Source organism: Barbus barbus (assembly GCF_936440315.1).
Source record: "Barbus barbus genome assembly, chromosome: 19".
Lineage (NCBI taxonomy): Eukaryota > Metazoa > Chordata > Actinopteri > Cypriniformes > Cyprinidae > Barbus > Barbus barbus.
The window spans coordinates 28,087,429-28,105,725 of record NC_136747.1 but is presented as its reverse complement, the minus strand read 5'-3'; the positions used below and the strand labels follow the sequence as shown (position 1 = coordinate 28,105,725).

The window sequence follows — 18,297 nt, the reverse complement described above, 5'->3', positions numbered from 1 at the left end:
ATTAGGAACGTCTCTCTCACACACACACACACACACACACACCTGCCGCACAGGTGAGAATCACGACACACACATTCAGATGCACAGCGGTTTGTTGCACAAAAGAAAGACGCACATCCGTGGCATCAGAAGGCTTTGTGTTTGAAATCCGGGTCTTGATGTGGCCTGCAGGTGCAGATACTTCAAAAACTGTACACTGAAGACTATTAAAAAACCTGCTCTACGACATGTTGAATAATCACATATAATCACAATAATCTAGCAATTAAATCAAGCGACATCTGATTCATCTGTCCACATCCTTTTAAGTAAACAAAAGACTAATGCAAAAAGTAAAATACAGTAAAAATCTATTTGAAAATAAGTTTTTACTTCACACAATGATTTAATAATTTCCATTTATATACATTCGTATACCATAAACAGCATTTATCTGCATACTCTATGGTTTAAAAGTTTAGGATTTCTCTTCTGCTCACCGAGACTGCATTTGATTAAAAATACAGTAAAAATTGTGAAATATTATTTCAATTTAAAATAGCAGTTTTCTATGTGAATATATGTTAAACTGTAATTTATTGCTGTGATCAAAGCTAAATTTCCAGGATCATTATTATCAATGTTGAAAATACTTGTGCTGCTTCATATTTTTGGAAACTTTGATACATTTTATTTTTCAGGATTCTTTGATGAATAGAAAATTTATTTGAAATAGAAATCTTTTATAACATTATGAATGTTTTTACGGTCACGTTTGATCAGTTTAATGCATCCTTGTTGAATAAAAGTATTAATTTCGTTAAAAAGAACCCCATATTTGAATTGGTAGTGTATATTTTTACAGTTTTTTACTGAAATAGTACTGCTCTGAAAACTAATTAACATTTTTTAAGCTACATAAAAATATACTGTGCTGATAAATCATAATGACAGCAGGTAAATTCAGAAATGGCATCAGTCCAGATGTGTGTAAATACTGCTGTGATCAGAATGAACAGAAAAACAGGGCTGTCTGTGAGCATCCGCTGACCTGACTCATTCTCTGACTGAACACCTTCACAGGTGACAAGGTCACAAGCTCCAGAGCAGGTGGGCGGAGTCAGACAGGTGATGACACGCTGTAATGCAAGACTCAGAAGTAGGTCATCTGAACTCCTGCAAGGGTGTAAGTTTAACACCGTTTCGAAAGAAATGAGAACATGTGATGTTGAATGACTTACAATATCATCCAAAACAAAGACTGAATTAAATTAAAATTTTGTGGCTTTTAGTCAATGTTCATTAGCTTTGAGTGCATCTACACGACCGCTCAAAAATTTGGGGTCTGTAAGATTTTGTAATGTTTTTGAAAGAGGTCTCTTCTGCTCACCAAGGCTGCATTTATTTGATCAAAAATACCATAAAAACAGTAAAAATGTGAAATATTATGCTGATTCAAAATAGCTGCTTTCGATGTGAATAACTGTTCAAATATGATTTATTTCTGTGATTCAAAGCTGAATTTTCAGCATCATTACTGCAGTCTTCAGTGTCACATGATCCTTCAGAAATCGTTCTAATATACCGAGTTGATTTTCTAATATACTAATATACTGATTATCATCAATGTTGAAAACAGTTGTGCTGGTGAAAAATTTTGTGGAAATTGAACTGAGATGCATTTTATTTTTCAGATTCACAGATAAATAGAAAGTTCAAAAGAAAAGCATTTATTAGAAATAGAAATGTCTTTACTGTCACTTTTGGCCATTTTAATGCATCCTTGATAAATTAAAGTATCCATTTCTTTAAAAAAAAAAAATATATATATATATATATATATATATACACACACACACACATTTTTCTTGTACCAGACTTAATTTATGGGGACTTGATTTTTTTTTTTTAAAGCATTATGCTTCCAATTCCTAACAGCTTTTATCAGCTTCACTTGCTAGTTTTGGCATCTGTGATGTAAACTAAACATTATTAGCCATTTTAAACACAGAGCAAGTCTTACAAATACATTCCAACCCAACTTCCTTTCCTTATCAAGACATACATCAACATGAAGCAGCAAGCATTTCATGCGGTCAAAATCCAGTGAAACGTAAGAAATGACCACTGTGTGTGACAACAGCACAATGCTATCGACGCTCAAACCGCCCACAGGCTTCCAAACCGTGGACAAAATGTTCTGGAACATGTTCACTAAAATATACAATATCTGTCAGCAGCCCAAACTCTCCTCCATCCCTGAACGACCTTCAGTGGAGAGTCTGCTGCCTGCGAGATTGGTGAGCGATGATTGGTCACTTCAGCCGCCCTCCCGCGGAGCAAAGGATGCTGGGACGCCGCAGGAGTCATCTGTCAATCACCAGACCGCCGGGACGGGAAACAGATGGATTATCTACATCCAGACAGACACAAACATGACCTCTGACCTCCTAACGAAGGTCACGACCTCCTCAGAATTCACTGTTACTTCACCGGAATTCGAATTCCAAAAAAACTCCTGAAGATTCCAAAAATACTTCCAGTCTGACCACAAATTACTCAAACCGGAACAAACACGCCGTGTTTCCCAAACATTCCCCAAACACTCCAAAACAAGCCCAGATCAGATGGATTCTGCGCTGCTCCTCCCTGCAGATGTGTTTATAAAAAGCAACGCTAACAAGATTTTACTGCAGTTACGCAATTCCACAGAAAAGCACCTACATTAACAAACACTACAGGCCAGAGGCTGCTGGGAAAAAATGTTGGCGATGCAAACGATAACAAACTGTTTATCTGCAGTTTCTCTCGAGCCTTTCCAAAATCAACTGTTATGTGTGCTCATATTTAAATGTCAGTGCTGATGAAAAATACATTTTTTCCATTTTCAAGATGCCAGTGAGAGCGTTACATAACAGAAGCAGTACATTGTGAATGACTGAATGAGTCTCACAGAAGATCTGCAGGGACACAATAATAAAATAAAAATAAAACATGCCTGTGATGATGAATCTGGTCTGAAGATGCAACAGGAAAGTCGATTATTCTGTCTGGCGTCATATTTAACCACAAAACGATGAGTTTGACCAATCAGAGCGAAGTATTTCAGAGATAATGAGGGTTCAGCGCTCACCCAGAACCAGCAGCTCAAGCAGATTATATCATAACCACATCAGACCACAGCAGACGCATAAAACCAGACCATCCCATCCTCCAGTTCCTGTAGGAAAACCCCATCTCTGCTTCTCCAGGACATTACCTCATCACCTGACCTCCCAGGCCCGGCACCAGAGAGAGAGAGAGGGGGGGGTTGGTGCAGGGGGCTTTGGCCCCCCATGGACATCCCTGTGCCCCCCCCCCCAGACCGAGGGGGACGGCTGGACTTTAGTTTAGCGTGTATAGTGTAAAATAGTCTAACTGATTCCTTTTAGATGGAAAAGCTGCCCATAACTCCTGGTCTAGTATCTGTTTTCTTCGTAATAATAGCATAACGAAATAGATTTGGCAAACAATCCAGTGTATCTTCTGCTTTGGAAAGCGTCAAATGATTTTACAATGCATTTTCGCAGAGGGGAGCAAAGCAGCCAATCAAAGACATGTTTGTTGATTTCTACAACACAATGGCCAATCAGAAGTGTTTAGGTTGGAATCCACGCACTCAACACTTTTTGTCCAGCACCGAGCTCTATCATGCTCGTAACTTCATTGTAAAAAGTTTCATTGTGTTGTCAGATTCATTGATTTAAACTAAACTTTGTGAGATCGTGATGAATGAGTGACAGTTTTAATAAATTTAAAAGAAGTGCTCTTTGCATGCTGTATACGATAATATATTCAATATTTAAATAATACTTGTTTTTCATGCTTGATAAGCAGCCATGTACGACACATAGATAGCTAACTACACTATATAGATCAAGATAATAATGTCAGAAGCACAGAGTGATGATTCTGCAACCGAGCCTGGTCCAAACACAAGATTTTGGTAAGGAAACGGTTAGTAATTATTTGTATTAGCTGCCATGCCAAATCATGCACCTGCTTGCTTTTCTGTGTAATTGTAACATTTTACAATAAGGTTCCATTAGTTAATGTATTAAAGTGTTAGTGAATTATTGTAAAGTGTACCCAAATAATGGAATCTGAGTGTTTACTTGAAACCAACCGCAATCCCCCCCCGCCCAAGAAATATAAAAGTCGTGCGTCCTGGCGCCGGGCCTGTGACCTCCCCTGCTTTCTTCTTCCTCTCAGTCTCACGTTTACAGTACATTTATGCATTTGGCAAATGCTTTTATTGAAAGTATTCAGGGTTTGCATTTTATCAGTTCACGTATAAAAAAAAAAACTTTACCTGCACAGAATTCTTTAAAAAAATAATCATAAAAAAATATTACATACAATCTTCTTTTTGATTTAGAACATTTCTTTGAAAGAAATAAACACTTTTATTTAGCAAGGATGTATTATAATGCTAATATGTATTGTTAATTAGGCATTATAATGTATAATAATGTTACAATTTATATAATAAAATATAATATTACAAAATATTACAAATATATGAATTGTAAATGATTTCTGAAGATCATGTGACACTGAAGACTGGAGTAATGATGCTGAAAATACAGCTGCGCATCACAGAAATAAATTACAGTTTAACAGATATTCTATACAGTATAGAAAACAGCTATTTTAAATTGTAATAATATTTCATTTTTAATCAAATAAATGCAGCCTTGGTGAGCAGAAGAATCTCTTTCAAAACGTTAAATTCACTTTTAATTGCATCTTTAAATGCTTTTTTAAATGCTTCCTAAGCATAATGTTTTTTTCTAAGAAAGCATCACTAGCTTGAGCGGTTGTGTTTAACTACAGACCGCATTGCTCTGTTAATGACAGTGTGTGAGGATCAGCGGGACAGAGGTGTGTGTTTAAGTCTCCACCTGTCCTGCGGTTCAGGGGTTGAGGTTGGTTCTCATGCTGGGTGGGGATCGAGTCCAGAGACCTCGCTGATGTACAGAGAGCACAGGAAAAGCCAGAGGAAGCACTCAGTGTTCCCTTCCTGTGTTTCTGTACAGAGAGCGATAGTGTGTGCGTGTGTGTGTGTGTGTGTGTGTGTGTGTGCACGCTGCGTTTCCTTAATTACACCAGAAAGTTGTACAGAAAACTCCCATGATCCTGGAAAAACCAAAGGACACGATCTTTACTCTAACAATGCAGCAGAACCGAAACACACCAAACAAACTCCACCTAAAGTCACAGCACAAGCCCTGCTCTCCGTAAGGAAATCCCGTGCGCAACTGTGGGAATGATTTGATCACAAAGATCTTTTTAGGAAAAAGATGGTTGAATGAATCTCATATTCAGGAATTGGGCTGACTCCACGTCTCCAGACATCATCCTGGTTTACATAAGACCTGAAACCACACGGTCATGAAGAGGGAAAAGAAACAATACAACACTTCTGTCCAAATCAAACACGAGATGTATAATGTCAGTCCAAAAACAGATCTGGAGAACTTTATCGCTATCAGAAGACATGGAGAACATTACTTAAATAGAAAGCAGTTGGCATTCTCTCTTTCAGAACGAAAGCTATGCTTGACTTACAGGTGCTTTCTAATTTTCAATCAAAACTAATGTTATTTTTGCTGCAGGCAAGTGTTTGTAATTTAAGACTAGGAGTGCCCCTTCAATTTATTAATTATTTAAAATATATATGTTTTTTTTTTATATATATAAGACTGTTTCTATATAAGGGATGTTATTCTTAAATAAATAAGTGAAGGTAAAACTATTAAAATAATTTTTGTGATTTGAAATAAAGATTAAATTAAATATAAATATTATTTGGAAAACTTAAAGTTCGAAGGAGCGAAAATGAGGAATGTTGCCTTGGCAACTAACTGGAACAAAATTATTTTAAGATGAAATATTAAAATTACTATAATTAAAACGCAAACTGAAAATATGAAAATAAAAGATAATGAAAAATGTGAATAAATACTAGAAAAATATATACACAAATTAACACTATCATTCATACACCAAATTTAAAGTAAAAAAAAAGACAAAAGCACATAAAATTAGTCAAACTAAAATTAAAATGAAAACTGAAATTATAAAAAAACTAATATTATAGATAAATAAAATATTATAGAAATAATACTAAAATAACACTAATATTTAAATAAGCCATGTCAAACGATTAATCGTGATTAATCACATCCAAAATAAAAGTTTTTGTTTACATAATATATGTGTGTGTACTGTGTATATTTATTATGTATATATTTATATTCATATAATTCATATTACATATAAATAGGCCTATATTTAATATATAAATGTAACATATTTGTCTTAAATATATACTGTATGTGTGTGTGTGTGTGTGTGTGTGTGTGTGTGTGTGTGTGTGTGTAATAAATATATAATAAAGATATATAATATAAATCACGATTAATCATTTGACAGCACTAATTTAAATACTGCATTTCCAATATTTGATCAGTTTGTTGTTAGACTGTATGTAAACAGCATGTGGAATGGAGATGGACACCTTCAGCCGTGTGATCTGTGACACCAGAGCAGCGAATCCTACACCAGATCACGTGAACATGAGCTCCAACACTACAGTTCATCCACCAACAACACCTTACAAACACAAATCGCCACTCGCAGTCCATCCTACCTCCTTAAACTCATGCATTTCTGAGAGAAAAGGAAATCAAATGAGGCAAGGCAAAGACGTTCCTAGAGACTGATAATCACACTCACGTACTTATTTCATGTATAATTTGCATAATTACTTTAACTTAAGTTTTGAGAAACGTACAGCATGTTAAGTTAGACAAAAACATATTGCTTTTTATTTTTAATATAATTATTATTATTATTACTACCATTTTATTATTATTTGCACATGTATTATTATTATTAATAATGTTAATAATGTAATATATTGGAAATATTTATTTAGCAAAATAAATTTTCATAATTGCAATGGAGTAAATAATAATAAATTAACTAAAATATTTTCTTTATTATTATAATTATTGAAAATATTGCAATTATTTATTTTGCAAAACAAATTTCCATGAATACAATAGTGCTAATAATAATAATAATAAAACTATAGCACATTATTATTACTGCAAATACATTGCAATTATTATTTAGGAAAAAATAGCATGAATATAATAGTGCAAGTAATAATAATAATAATAATAATAATAACTATACCACATTACTATTATTATTATTGCAAATAAATTGCAATTATTTATTTTGCAGAACAAATTTGCATGAATACACTGGTGTAAATAATAATACTAATAATATAACTGTGTAAAATATTAGTAAATTAATTAAATTAATAGTAAATAAATAAACAGTACTATAAATTAGTAGCAAAATATTCCCAATTAATATGAAATAATTGCTATAGCATAAGTATTATTATTTAACTCTAATTGTGCCAAAATCCTACAAATGTATAAATCAGTTATCAAAGACTTAAGTATGAAAATACTTAAGGTGGTTTTCTTTATGAAACTTAAAATTCTTCTCCTGTGATATCAGCTTATAAAACTCCCTCTGGTTCTTTATTTTAAGAGTGTACGAGCAGGAGCTTTAGAAAGCAGGACTCCAGAAGTGTGTTTTAGAAACACCTCAACAGGTTGATATCTGGTGAGTTTGTCATCCTCATGTGACCCCTGACCGCTGTTGTCATGCCAACAGGCTCAGGTGCGCCCGAGGGCCGTCCTACCTGAGCGGAGCGGTCCGGGAGCCGGTAGTTCTGGTTCTGGAGGAAGCGATAGCCGTCTTTGGCCAGTCGCTGGACCATCTCCAACCGCGAGAAGTCATCCGGAGCCCGGAGAGCGCAGACGCCCGCCTGCTGCAGAGAAAATAGATACTTCAGTCCACAGTCCCACGACATCTCAGCCGGAGTTACTGCCAGAGACACAGAGAACACACAGCCATGCTCTCTCTCGCTCGCTCATCTGCCTGAGTCACTTTCCTCTGGAAGAGACTCTGAACGCATTGAGAGTGTGTGAGAGGGACAGAGGGGGAGGGGTGTGGCTGTGTGGCTCCGCCCACAGGAGGCGGGGGCAGATGATTGACAGCATCTACAGCACACCTTAGAGAACGAGAGAGACTTTGGGTGCTTTACTACTTGGAATCATATTTTGTGTTTCTATCAATTGCTTGCACTTCACATTATTGATTTGTTACTTCAAGTAACAGGTTGTAAAACAACAACAACAACAACTAAGAAACCAGCAGTGAATTTTGTACAGAAAAGTGGACATAAAAAAATATTTAAAAAATATAAAAAGTAGATGAACAACTTGAAGTGAATAAAAATTAAAAATGTGTTCTTGCCAACTAACTGAAATAAGTTTAAGCTGGAGCATTAAAATTACTAATTGGAAATAAATAAAAACTAAACCTAAAACTGAAATTAAAAATAACAATAATAAAAATAAAACTTAAATAGTATCACAAAAAAAAGACAAAATCATAAAATAATGTAACTAAAATGAACTAAAACTGAAAAGATCAAATAAAAGCTAATTTGTGGTGTTTATTTTGTATTCTATATTTTCATTTGTATTGATAAAAATACTGTACTTCAAACAAATATGCTAATGAAAAAACTGAATCAAAGACAGATGATTGACAGCATCTACAGAACGAGAGAGACTTTGGGTGCTTTACTTGTAATCATATTTTGTATTTATATTCAATTTCATTTCAGTTGCTTGCATTGAGTTCACATTATTTATTTGTTACTTAAAGCAACAGGTTGTGGAAAAAAACAACTAAGCAACCAGCAGTGCATTTTATACAGACAAACACCAGCAGTGTTGCCATTATATAAAACTAAATAAAACTATTAAAAACATATTTTGTTAATTGTAATAAAGCTGACTTTAAATAAAATATAACAATTAGATTAGAAAAAAAAATGCTTCCTTGCCAACTAACCAACTTGGAAATAAATAAAAACTGAAATTGAACTAAACCAAAACTGAAAAAAAATTAAATAGTAAAAAAAAAAAAAAAAAATTACTAATAAAAATGACAAAACCACAAAATTACAAATTGAACTAAAATTGAAAACTGAAAATATAAAAAATCTAATTCTATTCTGTTTATTTTGTATTGCACATTTTCATTTGTATTGATAAGAAATACTGTACTTCAAACAAATATGCTAATGAAAAATATTAAACTCAAATAAAAATACATTAAACCTAACTAGTAACATTTATAAAAAAATGATAGAAATGACAAAAGTGCAAAACTAAAACTAAAATCGAACTCAAAACTGAAAATAAAAATTGTATTAATTTTATTTAAAATATTAATAAACCTATAATGGTAGTTTAAGTTGTGCTTATTTTCAATTGTAAATTCTCATTTGCATTGATAAAAAATATTGTACGTAAAACAAATTGAGTAAAACTTAAAGCTATATAGAAATATTAAATATTAAAATATATTTTTAATTAACAAAAAAACAAGGAAATTAAAAAAGCATGTAACAAAATTACCAAAACTAAAACTACAATGAAAACTGAAAATATAAAAATGATTAATGAATTAAAAACACAATTCTTCAGAAACTGTACAAACATAGTACTCAATATTGCCTTTTTCTGTACTTTTAGTATTTTACAGCTTTTATATGAATAATCCTGCCAATAAAGCTTTGTCTCTATTTTGGAGAGAAGCCAGTGTTGTTATCGTTAGCTAAAACAAAAACTTTTAAAAATCATTTTGAAATAAAGTTGAAATAAGATATATATATTTTTAGATGAAAAATTAAAATTAAGAATAATAAAAATAGAAAAGCTATAGAAACAGAAATAATAAAGCACATTAAATTACTAATAAAAGCTCAAATTAAAATGAGAGCTGAAAATATGAATAAATAGTCAAATATTAATAAGGCCGGCACTAGCAGATGATCTGAGAGAGAACAAGCTCAAATCCTGAACACACACAGATAAAGCTCATGTCTGTCAGTTATCACCAGAGTCCTGAGTGTTTATTTATTTACTCAGCGCTGTGTTTGGATTGGCCCGAAGCACCGCTGGTTTCCTGTGAGCTAAACCGCCTTCCCACAAAACCATCCCAGACCAGCACAGACCGGACCGAAGCAAAACAGACACACAGCGCTGTCAAAATACAGCAGACTGCCGTTCAGAACAACACAAGCTGCAGCTCATGAACATGTGATCAGAAACTCTTACTCTGAGCTAATAGTGATGCAGATCATGTGACCAAACACAACGGCTGCTTCAGAGACCACGTTTGAGATGAACCGGTGGTATTGTCTTTAGCGCGGTTTGCTGAGCAAATCCTCACTATTAGTGCTCAGACTTCTTTGCCAATAAAAACTCGAGATTTTAATTGAAACACACTGCAATATTGCACTGAAAAGTGAAGAACCAAGTATTTAAAAAATCATTTTAAAATAATTTAATTATTAAAACGTAATTAAATTACTTCATTATAATTTAGTTATTTAAAAAAATATAATAGTATTATATAATACATTGTATAATCATTTTAATACAATTTAATAAACATAAATAATACAATAACATAAGTGACAACATACAGCTCAAGCTATACATTTGTTTCTGTTTTTGTGCCAATGCAACTTTAAGGTTTAACTGAAAATAAATGAAAATTAAAATAAATATTATTTTAAAAATAAGCTAATTAATTTACAAAAACTATAATTCAAATTAATTATTTTTATCATTGCATTTATCATATTCTTGCATAAACTGTGAATAATTAATGCAACAACAGAAAATGAAAAAACCCAAAAGTTCAACAGCAATATTGCTTTAAAAATTAATTCCTTTAAAAACATACAATTTAAAAAAGAAAACAAATGTCTAAACTGTAAAGAAATAATGCAAAAATATTCATTCAAAATACAAACTAATTATTTTATATATCATTTATTTTATATTAAAATATTAAATAATTAATAATAATATTAAATAAACAGAACGTCCTTGTTTAACTGTAAAGAACTAGGAGCATCCTGCAAATTTGCATGAAAATTATTATGCATTTATTTAAAATAAATAATAATAAAAACTTTTCAAATTAAACAATTAAAAAATTTTAAACCGTTACTTTTAGATGATACTTTTTATGTATATTTAAATTATAACAATAAAATAAAATACAAAAATAATTTAAATAAATAAAATGTAATTATTTTTATATAAATAATTTATATGACAATTATATCCTTGCGTAAACCGTAAAGAATTAATGCATCAACAACAACATCCACAACATTCAGCTCCTCAAGAAACAACACACTTAAACAGCATAAATCACATTGTAATACTTTAGTTTTGTGTCTTGTATATTTTTGTTGTATCATTCAGTAAGACACACTTAAGATATAAGGAGAACCCTAGTGACTAAGAGATGCAAACAAGTCTGTGTGACTAAAATTGACTTCATTAAACGTGAAAATTGAGTTTGAGACCAAAACTGAATGTGCAGCGCTGACAGACGATAGAGCAGAGCAGAAGATAACGAGAGCCAGACAGAGCCGTTATTACCTTGACTGTAATTATGGGCTAATGAGCGTCCACTAACCACAGAGGAGAACTAATCAGATCCCAGCCTGCTTCACCACACACACACACACACACACACACACAGAGGCACATAGAAACACACACACACACACAGAGACTCACAGAGAGACACACAGAGACACACACACACACACAGAGAGAGACTCACAGAGACACACACACACACACACACACACAGAGAGAGACTCACAGAGACACACAGAGACACACACACACACAGAGACACACACAGACACACACACACACAGACACACAGACACACACACACACACACACACACACAGACACATAGACACACACACACACACACACAGAGACACATAGACACACACACACACACACACAGAGACACATAGACACACACACACACACACACACACACACACACAGAGACACATAGACACACACACACACACACACACACACACAGTGAGTCCCTGTGAACTTCATTAGCTTGATATGGTGATGCAAACCGACCTCAACACTTCCTGTCCCTCACACAGCAACTTCCTGCTGGACAACAACAGTTACACAAGACCATTAGTGTGTTACTCTGAGACCAGACCATCAATCATTCAGATCCAGAGGAAGAGCTCTCCTACGTTTGAAGACGCAGAGAGACCTTGACTACTTTCTGAAGCCCACACACACACACACACTCGCTTCATGAAATAAACATGACTGCACATGTAATCTCATGTACTTTCAAATACGCCCACAAATGTCATGTAACTTCATGAAAAGCAAGTTGACAGTGAATTAGGACGCTCTCGCTCTCCGTGAATCACCAGAACATCAATCTGTAGATGTCTGAATGTCATCTTATAGGTGTTTTTGAGAACACATTTTTATGTTTTATAAAGAAGTCTCTTCTGCACATCAAGGCTGCATTTATTTCATCAAACATACAGTAAAAACTGTAATATTGTGAATTATATTTTGGCTTTTGGCTTCTCTCCTCAGGTCACAAGAGGGTGCATCGAGCAAAATAATACTCAAAATATCAAAGTAATAAAATAACACGACTATCTTTGAAAAAAGTGAATATTTAAATAATGTTTATAAACCATATGTGACCCTGGACCACAAAACCAGTCATAAGTGTCAATTTTTTTTAATTGAGATTTCTACATCATCTGAAAGCTGAATAAATAATCTTTCCATTGATGTATGGTTTGTTAGGATAGGACAATATTTGGCCGAGATACAATGTGCACGAACGTAGCGATGCAATGACGTCACTTAAATGAGCCACAAACTTCAACGTTAATATACTTTTTCTCTTTACAGTTAGATATATAAGATACAACTATTTGAAAATCTGCTAAATTATATCAAAATATTAAGAAAATCGCCTTTAAAGTTGTCTTAGCAATGCATATTACTGAACAAAAATTAAGTTTTGATATATTTAAGGTAGGAAATATACAAAATATCTTCATGGAACATGATGTTTACTTAATATCCTAATGATTTTTGGCATAAAATAAAAATGGATAATTTTGACCCATAAAATGTGTTTTTGGCTATTGCTACAAATATACCCCAGCGACTTCAGACTGCTTTAGTGCTCCAGGGTCACATATATAATTACTTAAGTTGCTTAAAGAATTAGAAACTAAACAGCATGATGTATGTAGCCTGTGTATAGTTTAATACAAAGGACCAAATTTCAATCACAAAGAGTACTTTTTATTTCAAAAACATGAGATGCAGTGGGATGGGAAAAAAATGCCATAAAGTCTCGAGACATGTTCTTTAAAAGTGGAACTTAAATAAATTTGACATGCTTTCTAAACATGCGGCTCTCATGACGCGAGTGCAACGTAATAGAGGTCCCTATAGAAAATGTGATAAATATGTGTTCTGTGTGAACAGTTTCGTTCCAGTTTTGCTGTAAACAACATCTTCTCTGCATTGATGTTCTATTTTTCCACAATATTTTGAATGAACAACATAGCAGCGCTGCATCTACTGGATAAGCTAAAAAAGCATTAAATGCAATGACAGCTACATTATTATCGCATCTCGTGCGCCACCGATAAAGCTGCCTGACGCACACCTAAAATTCAAATGCAACGTTTTTGCGTTTGAATGTGGATTTTTATTTTAAAATCGATAAATATTCGAAATTTGAATTTTTTAATATACCGATTCAAAATTTAAATAGAAAACAGCAATTTTTAATTGTAATAATATTTCAGATTAGTACTTTATTTTTTATCACATAAATAAAAGACTTTTTTCCATTTTTTTTTCAGTCAAATTGCTTTATTTAAATTTTTCATGTAAAAAATTATTTAAACTCAGATCAATATTTCATGTCCATTTATTTATTTATTTGCCAATCAGCCACTTCATGTCAGGGTTTTTTGCGATAACGACCATCTGCACAATTTTCCTTATGTATTTTTTTATGACAAAATGTATTACATTATTAAAGATGCTGTCCATTAGTCTGCCTGTTGCCTCTTATTTATTATGTTTGGCATGCTGTATCATGTATGCTGGCTTGCTTACTGCCTGCCTGCTGCATTATATATGTTAGCATGTTAAACTGAAGCATGCTGCACAACTAGTGTACTTCATACAGTCACCATATCGTTGATCAAGCTACATTTTCAGCATGCAAAAATTTCAGAATATAACCGAGGCTTTACAGAGAGGAGGTAAAAAATGTTTGGAAAAAATTGTAGTTAAAGGTGTTTTTGCAACGTTTATCATACAGAATCATAAAAATAAAGACACTTTTTATCACCACTTTGCATAAAAAAACATACCTTTTATTTCTTTAGGTGTAAAATATTTGAATGAGGAATAAATGTATGGAGTGCATCTTTATTTGTGTGTGTTTACCTGGCTTTTGTCTTCAGTGGGTTTCTGCGGTTCTTGAGGAGAAGCGTCTGATGCCTCCGAGCTTTCGTCTTCTGACACTAGAGTAAAAATCAGAAGGACACAGACAATTAACAGTGAAGTCAAAAATAAATCAATTATTGTTGTTTTGTTGCAAAAACACCTCGACTAAGTGAAGAAACATAGTTTGATATGACCATCTTACTTGACTTCTTGGCTTTCCTGGCGAGAGCAGCAGCGAGTTCATTCTGCACCTGAGGTAAAAACACACAGCATCTCTGAAAGTAATCCAGTGAAAGCACAAGAGTACAGTGTCTTTAGTTCATTCTACAAGCAGATGAAAGCATTGCCTCAGACAGCAGGGGCTCATGGGATACTGGAGGAGGACAGCTGTGTGGAGATTAACACTGATTCAACACTCGCTTCGGTGACACAGTTAGGCATTTAACCTACTTCACAAGGAATTATATCATCAGAATTCAGTATAGACTACCAAAGCTGAGCATGTGTGTTTATTTGACATGTATTGTGGGAAATGTGCTGATGATGCGGCTAATAATCAGGCTGATTTACAGGGTAATGCATTATGTTTCAGGGGTAACACATAACAAATATTATTACTTTTATTTATTTAATAATAATAATAGATGTAGGAAAAATACTTGTTAATTTCCATAACATAATCAGTAATCAATTAAGCAATTTGTAGGCAAAATATTTATTTTAATAAATTAATTTGAAATATTATATATTACATTTGATTACATTTGTTTACACGTATATACTATCAGAAAACACCTAGAATGTTTTTGTAAATTAAATTAAATTGAAAAAACAATTCTAATATATATAATATATATATATATATATATATACAACTTTTATTTATTTATTTAATTTTCTGGCATACAAAATAATCGAAAAGCTCTCTTTTGCATTTCATCATTGAACATTTTTTAAATTGTTTTTAATGTTTTAAAGAAAGGGACAGACGTATTATGTGCAAATTAGGTCAAACACTTTTGCGCATTAAAAATAATATCAAATAGAAATTTTTAATAAAAAGCAAAAACAGATAGTGAAAAATAAAAATTTAAGTAGTGCAAAAGAAACTAAAACTAGTAATTTTCCTCATCATTAGTAATTTCCATTAAGATTAATAACACTGATGAATCAGATGAGTATAGTAATTAATTAATTTAAGGAATATGACAATAAACAGTAATTAATTTGTAGCTAATATATTTATTAGCTGAACTTCAAACAATTAGTATTATTATTTTATTGTTATTTTTAATTATATATTTTTAAATATGTTTTTATATATTATTTTATATATATATATATATATATATATATATATATATATATATATATATATATATAAAGAAAAAATTATTAATACAAACAATTAAATATTATAAAAAGTACAAAGAAAAATAATAAACAATACAATTTGTGTTAAAAAAAATAGAAGATGTAATTACTTTAGATTTTGTTCATTTCAGGGATATTTCTGAAAGTGTAGATTTTCCGGTGGATCTGAATAATGTGAGCAGCAGTGTCAGTGGTTCACTGGCGAGCGAGCACTGAGTGAGATGGATGTTTCTCTGTGCTGCTGTCAGACGAGTGTGTGTGTGTGTGTGTGTGTGTGTGTGATGGATGAGACTCTTTGAGGCTGCAGTGGATCTTTACACACACCAGAGGACTGAAGACACAGTCAGGGATCAGAGGTACGCTTACCGTGGACGTGAGTCTCTCCAGAGCCTTCATCTGCAGGATCTCGCTGCAGATATCACGCTTTCTGTCCGGGTCTTCCTCGGGTCTGAGGGAGAGAAAACACACACACACACACGCGTGAGCCGACCTCTGTGTTAGATAAGCAGCAGATGTCATGTTCAGAGTCGGCTCTGTCCCAAATGGTGCACTTGATGTGCACTAGAGTGTCAGTTCAGGTTTGCCCTTGATGCACAACTGGACCAAGTATGCACTAATGTGGATTACTACTGTCAGTATAAGCTGCGTTATTTCATCAAATTGTTGGCAAGAACAAAGGACACCATTTGGGACAGAAACACTAGTGCACTATCTATGAATGCTAGTATACTATCTAGTGTACAGTATATATTCAGCAATGACCACTGACTGTGAGACAGCTTTCCATGATAATATCACGATGTGTAAATTCAGAGAGCGCAACCAGGGTTATTATCATTAACTAAAACTATTTTTTTTCTTGAAAAATTTACTGCAATAATTAAAATAAAATAAAATGAAATATCAGATGGAAAACTTAAACTTGCCAAGGCAACATTTATAATTTTCATTTAAGTTTAACACAAAAATTTCTAAATTTATTAATAGAGTAAATAAAACTAAATTAAACTAAAACTGAAATAAACATATACAAACCTAAACAGTAATATTAAAAAAAATAATAATAAAAAGACAAAAGCACATAACAAAAAAAAGACTAAAATTAAAATGAAACCTGAAGGTCTAAAAATTCAAAATATTAATAAAAGCCATAATAGTTGATACTACAATATAATTCAAAATAGCATAAATCTAAAAAATGCACATACTGTGCACACAATACATACTGCGTACTGAAAAAAAGCCCTGGCTCTCTGCTGCCTCCTGCTACTGGTGCACTGCATTACATAAATCCTGTATATAAGGTTAATCCACATTTAAGGTCTGTTGGACAAAATATAGGCAAAAAACACCTATTGTTATGACCACAACCCCACGGCACACTTGTACTCTATTATTAATAATAAAAAATTTTTTGGCTGCATACACTCTCAAAAATAAAGTGCTTAAAAGGTTCTTCAAAGCGATGCCATATAGAAGAACCATTTTTGGTTCCACAAAGAACCATTCAATCAAAGGTTCTTTAAAGAACCATCTCTTTCTTACCTTTTTATAATCTGAAGAACCTTCTTTCGCCACAAAGAACCTTTAGTGAAACAGAAAGGTTCTTCAGATGTTAAAAGTTCTTTATGGAACCAAAGGTTCTTCTATGGCTTCATGATGCACCTTTATTTTTAAGAGTGTAGGGTTCTCAAATTACTAAAGATATATATTTATTTTTACTATAGTTGCTTCAGATCAGTGTTTTAGGTTCATTAAAGCACCAGATCATTTTCCTAAAGAATAAAAACATATATTAGATGGTTCCTTGTGCATTATTATATTATATTGTATTAAATTATATTATATTATTTCAAATATTAGCTGAACAACTACAAAAATGTATCAAAACCATAAATATAGTATTAAGCATAGCTATTTAATACTTACAAATGTATTTTTTATGAAATACATAAATCTTAATTTTTTTAGAATAAATAGATTTATTATATTTTATTATTTAATATTTAATATTAAAATATTTGTTCATAACTAGCTGAATAGAAAAATTAAAAATTAAAAAGTAGTTTTAAAAAATACATATTTAATATAAAAATAAAATGAAATAAAAATAATGTTTACAAAATAATTTTATTATATCTAGTTAAAGATGTCTATACAATAAATAGATGAATAAATACATGAATATGTAAATAAAATTTAATTTTTGTTGTAAAAATGTGTTTATATAATATATTGTGTTAATTTTTTAAAGAAAATATTCTGGTGCTTTAATAAACCCCAAGCACTTGTATTTATTTATTCAATTATTTTGTATATAATAATAATAATATTTACAAAATGTTTATATTTTTTTAAACAATACAATGAATAAATATACAAAATAAATGACTAAATAAATACAAAAATAAGTCAGTGTTTGGGGTTCTTTAAAGCACCA

At 32.3% G+C, this 18,297-nt stretch overlaps 1 protein-coding gene across 1 annotated transcript in view; it reads right to left on the bottom strand.

Annotated features, from left to right (window-relative positions):
• Nucleotides 1-18,297, bottom strand: part of rapgef5a (Rap guanine nucleotide exchange factor (GEF) 5a) — a gene marked incomplete at both ends in the record, with an annotated part of 65,356 nt that overhangs the window by 29,581 nt on the left and 17,478 nt on the right. Inside the window, 4 exons of the mRNA XM_079442279.1 lie at nt 7,751-7,879; nt 14,484-14,560; nt 14,686-14,734; nt 16,224-16,305. Of these exons, the coding sequence (XP_079298405.1) occupies nt 7,751-7,879; nt 14,484-14,560; nt 14,686-14,734; nt 16,224-16,305 (337 nt within the window). The remainder of the gene's footprint in view (nt 1-7,750; nt 7,880-14,483; nt 14,561-14,685; nt 14,735-16,223; nt 16,306-18,297) is intronic.